This window comes from Bubalus kerabau, chromosome 5 (genome assembly GCF_029407905.1).
Source record: "Bubalus kerabau isolate K-KA32 ecotype Philippines breed swamp buffalo chromosome 5, PCC_UOA_SB_1v2, whole genome shotgun sequence".
In the NCBI taxonomy this organism is placed as follows: domain Eukaryota; kingdom Metazoa; phylum Chordata; class Mammalia; order Artiodactyla; family Bovidae; genus Bubalus; species Bubalus kerabau.
In genome coordinates, this window is record NC_073628.1 from 33,666,253 (window position 1) to 33,673,576 (window position 7,324).

The window sequence follows — 7,324 nt, forward strand, 5'->3', positions numbered from 1 at the left end:
CCTCCCAACAAACTCCATTGGTGGGCACTGCTGCTACCATCTCTATCATTCAAATGAGGAATTAATCACTGGAATGTTAGGTAACTGGCCAAGGTCCCACAGTGGTTAAGCTCTAGTCTGGAGATAGTCAATGATGAAGTCATAAATTGAATCCAGCCAGCCTTTCCCCAGAACACAAGGAATTTGTTCTTTTGCTATATGCTAGACTTCTTCCCCTGAGCATAAACAGGGCCTTGAGAATTGCCCAGGGACTTTGAAAATTGTATAGTTTAACTCCCTCTATAGAGAGGCTCAGAGATGGCATATAACCAGCCCTAAAAGCAGAGCTGGAACAAGCACCAAAAATACTCCCAGGCACTCCAGGGACTTTTCCATTATACCACACTGCCTCCAATGCCACCTTTCCTAGGAAGCCTACCTTTTTCTTTCACTCAATATCCTTTATAGCTCTCTTGTAACTTACTTCATCATTCCTAAGTAATAAATACTTGTTGCATCAATTCGCTGTTCTCCATTTTTACCATCACTTCACTAATCCAGGACACCAACAACTCTAACCTTGATTACTACTGTTGCTTTTCTCTTTGAAGGCAAAGACACCTTTCTGCATTACTCTTGTACTGTCTAATGCATCTTCCACATGATCCAATAATCATTCCAAAACGTAGCTCAGAAAACAGTAATAGCTTAAAATCTTTAGGGACTCTCAATTCCCTACATGGAAGAAGTCAAATTCTTAAAACCACACTACATCTACCAACTCCCTCTCTACGTTCACTTCCCATCACTTCTCCATTCATATCTTCTGCTCCACCTAAAATAAACCTCAGATCAAGCCTTTTGACTCCTCTCCAATACCATTTATTTTGCCACCCTCTATTCTTTATCTCGGAGAAGGCAATGGCACCCCACTGCAGTACTACTGCCTAGAAAATCCCATGGACAGAGGAGCCTGGTAGGCTGCAGTCCATGGGGTCGCTAGAGTCAGACATGACTGAGCGGCTTCACTTTCACTTTTCACTTTCACTTTTCACTTTCATGCATTGGAGAAGGAAATGGCAACCCACTCCAGTGTTCTTGCCTGGAGAATCCCAGGGACGGGGAAGCCTGGTGGGCTGCCATCTATGGGGTCGCACAGAGTCGGACACAACTGAAGCCACTCAGCAACAGCAGCAGCAGCAGCATTCTTTATCTATCCAATTCTTAATCACATGTCACATGCTAAACGAAGTTATTTTCGGCTCCCTCCCTTGTAACATGGACACAGACGTGCATGCATATGAATATACACGCACAATTATACCATTTCTCTCAGTATATTGAGATTAAATGTTCACTTGTCTTTTCCTCCAGCAGACTGTGAATTCCTTGAGGAATTCACAATGCCTGAGGAACTTGTGTTGTCCTCAGTCACTGGTATAGAAACTAAATATCTGGGGCGGAAAGATATATGGACTGAAGGACACTCATGCCTAATGGGAAGCCTCCCATTCCCACCACTTTCCTTGAGCTTCCCATGTCAGACAACAGAAATCAGTAATCCAACTGGACAGAATCCCGGACCCAGCTAGACCGAGTTTATAATTAAGTGAACATACATAATACGGCCGTCCTTTTCTCACTTCAGTGTGCTCATCATTTCACCTTTTACATCACAGTGCCCACCACAGAGGCCCAAAATACAGTTTAAAGAAAGAAAGAAAGGTGCTCAATGACGATATACCACATGCTACCACTCAGCCTTACCAGCGATCCTTCATTAGAGAAAATCAAATACTTGCCTGATCAGTAATAAAGGAGCACCTTATTTCCTATTTGCTGGTTTTTGTTTTTCATAAGCACAGCTACTTTGGGAAACTCACACTGAAGAGAGATTTAAAAATTCAACTATTCCTATACTCCACAGCCAAGAACATCTGACTGACCTAGATCTTACTTCTTCTTCCAGGTTCACTTATTAATAAAAGAAAAGATGAATAAGTGAATAACAGAATGACAATAAATTAATAATAAAAGTGAAAGAAAACAAGCACATGTTTCAGGAAAATTAACTGTGGCCCCAGAATTGTGGCAGACCTTTCACAGAAGAGCTAGAGTCCCTGCCTAGTCCTGAAGACTTTAGTGAACCTGTATGAGGGTAGGAACCAGCCCATGTTCCCCAAATTAAAAAAATGTAGTTCAGCTTCTTCCCATCTCTCCGTACCAAAGAGCAGCACTGTCCATGTTTAAATTTCTTCTCCTGTTTGATTTTCCAGTGGCAGCTGTAGCAGCCAATAATGGTAGTAACAAAGCATATGTGGTTGAAGATGTGTAAAATCCATGGAGTATCCTTTTTTTGTTTTCTTGTCTGGCTCTGAGGTTCAATCTTGTTGGCCTTCATAGGCATGGTTCACCTTTTTGCTGTAATGACAAATAAAACAATCAGGATCTAGTAGTTTCTTCAAATGTTTCCTACCCTACCATTCTATACAAAGTTCCATCAAAATAGATGGATTTTAAAAATTTTTTATAATCTAGGATAATGTGCTGAATTTGGTGTAGAAGATGAGACCTTCATCCTATCTCTCCCACTATCTAGTTGAGTGTTTCCTGCAGTCATTGCACCATTCAAAGTTTAGTTTTCCCAGCCCTAAAAACAGGACCATGTTCTCTGCCCTAGCCAACTAACAGACACTGAAAGCATCAAATTCAATAATATGGAAAGTAAAATGTTTTTTTTAACTTTATTATGCTCTTGAAATAACCTGAAAACTTAGGCAACACGAAGGAGTTACATCAAAAACACAGTCTTTGACTAATAAGTGACTCAGACACACAGCTACCTGCCCTTCATAATCGATGCTTTAAAAGACTGATAAAGAGAAAAACCTCAAAACTAGCTAGAAAAGAAGACATATTACATGTAGAGGGAAAAAGGTAAGAATGTCTTCTTAACATTCTTTCAACAACAATGATTTCTCATTGAAAACAACACAAGCCAGAAGACAGAGGAGCAACATCTGTAAAGAACTTAAAAAATGAAACAAGTTAACCTGGAATTCAGAACTCAGCAAAAACATAAAAGACGAATGTGAAATAAAAACCTTTTCAGATATTTGAAACAATAAGAATTAATCAATAAGTCATTTATACCATGATAAATTTTAAAGAAAGGCATTGAGTATGAAGGGGAAAAGTACCTGGTGGGAATCCACATCTACATAAAAGAATAAAGTACACTGAAAATATTAAATATATCAATGGATATAAAATACTGTTTTTCTTATTTTAAAAATTACTTCAGAATTTAATAAACTGAAGCAGAAGCAAAAAACAAAAAACAAAAAAAAAAAGCAATGACTATTGTAGCTTATAACAACTATAAAAGTAAAATGTATGACAATGGTTCCAAGGCCAGGAGCAGAAAATGAAACTACATTGCTGTACAGTTCTCATACTATATATAAAGTGGTGCAGTATTACTTGAAAATAGATTCTAATATGTGAAAAAAAGTATGCTATAAACTTCAAAGTGATCTCTGGAAAAAGGTGTACATATATAATAAGTCAAATAGGAGATGAAATGCAATCATAAATATTACTCAATCCAAGAGAAAACAAGAAAAAAAAAAGATACATAGAACAAGAAAACAAATAGGGAGCAAATACTAAATGCCAGATTTAAGCCTAAATACATCAGTGTGTGTTAGTCACGCAGTCATATCTGACTCTTTGCAACCCCACAAATTGCAGCCCACCAGGCTCTTCTGTCCATGGAATTCTCCAGGCAAGAATACTAGAGTGGCTTGCCATTTCCCTCTCCAAAATACAGCAGTAATTCCTTTCAATGCAAATGAACTAAATGCTCCATTTTAAAAAACAACAAAATTGACTAACTGAATTAAGAGAACAAACAACAACAAGCTCCTTACAAGAGTTTGGTTTGTTAAGATAGATTTAGAAAAAAAAAATGGAGAAAGACAGTCCAGTACTTAGGACTCTATGCTCTCACTGCCAAGGGCCTGGGTTCAAACTCTGGTCAGGGAACTAAGATCCCACAAGCTGCACTGTGCAGCACAAAAACAGGAAAAAAGAAAAAGATACACCTTGTACCTATATCAGTGTTCAACTACCAGGATAATGCCATGGACCAAGCATGGACAAAACTTCAATCACATATAACAAAAAGCTTCTACTACTCACACATCTGAGCTGATCTGCTATCCATTCTGCTGATCTAGACTGGCCTCAGCTATTATGACCAGATAACTCTGCTCCATGTGTCACTCAACCAAGGCTGACCTGAGTATGTTTTCATGGTGATGGAAGTCATCCAAGAGAGCAAGTCTCAATATGCAAGCCCATTTCAAGCTTCTGTGCCAAGGGATGTCTTGAAGTCAAAGTCAGCTCATGGTAGAGGGCACAGTAAAGTTGCAAGGCAAAGGGTGTGAACACAAGGGTGTAACTAAAGGAAGGATGAAAACTGAAGTCAAAGGATATAATCTACCTCACTGTATTATCATTAAATCAAAAAACTTTGAGGCAAAAGCATTAGCAGAGACAAAGAGGGACATGTATAATGATGAAGAAATATTTTTAAATGTTTGTCGGCACCTAATTACATAGCCTCTGAAGGAGAAATAGACAAATCCATAACCACGGTGGGAAATTTAGCACACTTCTCTCAATAAATGATATAATAAGCAGATAAAACAATTGTAAGGATACAGAAGATGTTAACAACTTAATAAACTAGTTTTAACTAACATTTATAAAACACTGTACTCAATGACTGCAGGGTTTTATGTTCAAGCAAAAATGGAACATTTATCAAAAAACACAATTAAGCTGGAAATCAGTAAGAAAGAGAGACCTAGAAAATCCCACACTTGGGAATTAAACACCATATTTATAAAAACCCATGGGTCAAAGGAAAATGACCGCACGTGAACTGAGAAAACAGTCTGAACTGGTTAATGAACTTACATGAACTTGGTGTGACTACTGTGTCCAAGAAAGATGTTGTGAACAAAAGTTCTGTGTCTGGGAGGAAGATAAGCTGCTTGAATACTAAATAAAAGGCGATATTTAAAGCAGAATCATTACCATAACCATTTTCCATATGTACAGATCTCTAACTTTGTGTATATCAGCCAGAGTAGCCAAGTTCATATGAAAATCAATAATATTTAAGGAAAGATCAATAAATATTATTTCCCTTGCAGCTCCTTCTGAGATTTCCAAACCCATGTATTCAACAGCCTACTGAAATCTCCACTTAAATTTCTTACAAGCATTTCAAAACTAACATGTCCAACACTGAATCCTTGACTTTCCCTCCAAAACCTATTCCTCCTGAAGTCTGTCCCATTTCAGTAAATGACACCACTCTTCACCTACTTGCTTGAGGCAAAAAGGATTGAGATACCAGAAAAACTCACCCTCACCCCATAAAAACTAGAGAACTGGAAATATATATATATATATATATATATAAATATATATATATATAACTACTATAAGAGGTCGAAAAGGCAGCAATGAGCAATGATCCTCGAGAAGAGAAACCAACGAACATGGCCCTTTACATCTGCAGTGACTTCTCACAAGCCGAGGCACCGGGCATGTAGCGGAGCTTGGTGGGCCGCCCCCACCCATCCCCCCTTCTCACCCTCCCTCACTCCCCCACTCCTCACCTCCCCCAACCCCCGTCTCAGATGGGGATTGGGGACTGGCTCAGGTCCTCAGCATCCTCTGTAGGGCAGAGGGGATAATGGCAGCTCCAGCTTTGTTGGAGGACGTGGTGAGGATGAGCTGACAGGATAGAGTGCCTCAGGTGTGCCTGCCAACTTGAGAGTATTAATGTAGCTTTCTCTTTCTGGAGATGCTTAAGGGGGAAGTACTTATGGTGACTTCACCATGGGAAACCTAAATCTGGAATTCAAGCTGGAGGGGCCGACATCTCTCAAGCTGGAGGGGCCGACATCTCTCAAGCTGAAGGGGCCGACATCTCTCAAGATGGAGGCCAGGCAAAATGAGACGCCCAAAGCTGGAGCGTGGTGGGCGTGGCCAGGGGCGTGGCCTCGGGTGCCTAGTGAGACGCTAAGACTGAATTTAAAGCCAACCGCAAACCTTAGCTCAGACCAACACGCTTTAAATGTTTTTTAAGGTATGCCGTGTTTGTTTTATTTTTGGTTCTTCTAAAAATATTATTTTCGTTCTTCTAAAAATAACATAAACTTAGTTCTGGTTAATCACTTAGTTCAGGCACTTATATTCTAGCCCAGTTATTCATAGTTTCATTTTTTAGCTATTTTTTCTTGCCCTTTTTCCCCCAAACTGCTTCAAAAATAGACCTGTGTAGTTTTGTTTCTTTGTTTAATCTTTGATTCACGCAGCTATTTCTCTAGCTCTGACTTTATTTCTGAGCTCTAAATTCTTGTACCCATCTTATGTCCTGTGACACGTCAAATTCAGTAAACTCTCACTTGAATTATCTTTCCCTTCTAATCTGCTCCATCACCTGCGAGTGCTTCCAGATTGCCAGTAATAAGATCTGAAACCTATGCCTCATTCTTAACTCCTTCTTCTCCTCTGCAACACCCCCTCCCTCCTAATAAGGGCCAAGTTCTGCTTGTTGTACTTCCTATTCATTTCTATCCATGTCTCCTAGTCATTCCGTGTTGATTTCAATGCCTACTAGGCCTGTAATCACCTCCCTGGGTACCAACTGCTTAGTATTGCTATAGTAAGCCTTTAAGGAAGTTATAGTTACTACAGTTGACTCCCAAAGAATCTACTTCCAGTTTACCTTCCCAAAAATTTACCTTTCAAAGATCAGGTAAGGCAATGGCACCCCACTCCAGTACTCTTGCCTGGAAAATCCCATGGACGGAGGAGCCTGGTGGGCTGCAGTCCATGGGGTCGCTCAGAGTCGGACACAACTGAGCAACTTCACTTTCACTTTTCACGTTCATGCATTGGAGAAGGAAATGGCAACCCACTCCAGTGTTCTTGCCTGGAGAATCCCAGGGACAGCAGAGCCTGGTGGGCTGCTGTCTATGGGGTCACACAGAGTCGGACACGACAGAAGTGACTTAGCAGTAGCAGCAGTAAGTGATCTACAGGAATTAGGCACTAACTGCCTTAATGTGTTTTAGTGTATGGTGTTCTAATTGGCATGCTGTGTGAAGCATTACCCAGATTGTACAAAGAGGAGGCCTTATGCAGACTACATTTAGCAACTGTGTCCATTGGCTGGTCAGTTAATTTGATATCTGGCAACCTCCAGTGAGAACCAAAAGCTGTTAGCCAACATAAATTTCCTTGTCCAATCGCTGTCCCT

General features: G+C 40.0%; 1 protein-coding gene across 6 annotated transcripts in view; it reads right to left on the bottom strand.

Annotated features, from left to right (window-relative positions):
* LOC129652613 (glycerophosphodiester phosphodiesterase domain-containing protein 4-like) overlaps nucleotides 1-6,082 on the bottom strand; it is a 181,747-nt gene extending 175,665 nt beyond the window's left edge. Inside the window, exons 1-3 of one of the 6 annotated variants that reach the window (XM_055581386.1) lie at nucleotides 5,676-6,082; nucleotides 4,282-4,444; nucleotides 2,204-2,400 (exon numbers count right to left, since the gene is read on the bottom strand). In XM_055581386.1, coding sequence (XP_055437361.1) covers nucleotides 2,204-2,386 — 183 coding nt within the window. In that variant the 5' untranslated portion in view covers nucleotides 2,387-2,400; nucleotides 4,282-4,444; nucleotides 5,676-6,082. Of the gene's footprint in view, nucleotides 1-2,203; nucleotides 2,401-4,281; nucleotides 4,445-4,965; nucleotides 5,247-5,675 lie in introns of those variants that run through there. The other 5 variants (XM_055581387.1, XM_055581388.1, XM_055581390.1 and 2 more) reach the window with 5 other exon arrangements.
* Nucleotides 6,083-7,324: the final 1,242 nt, after the last annotated feature.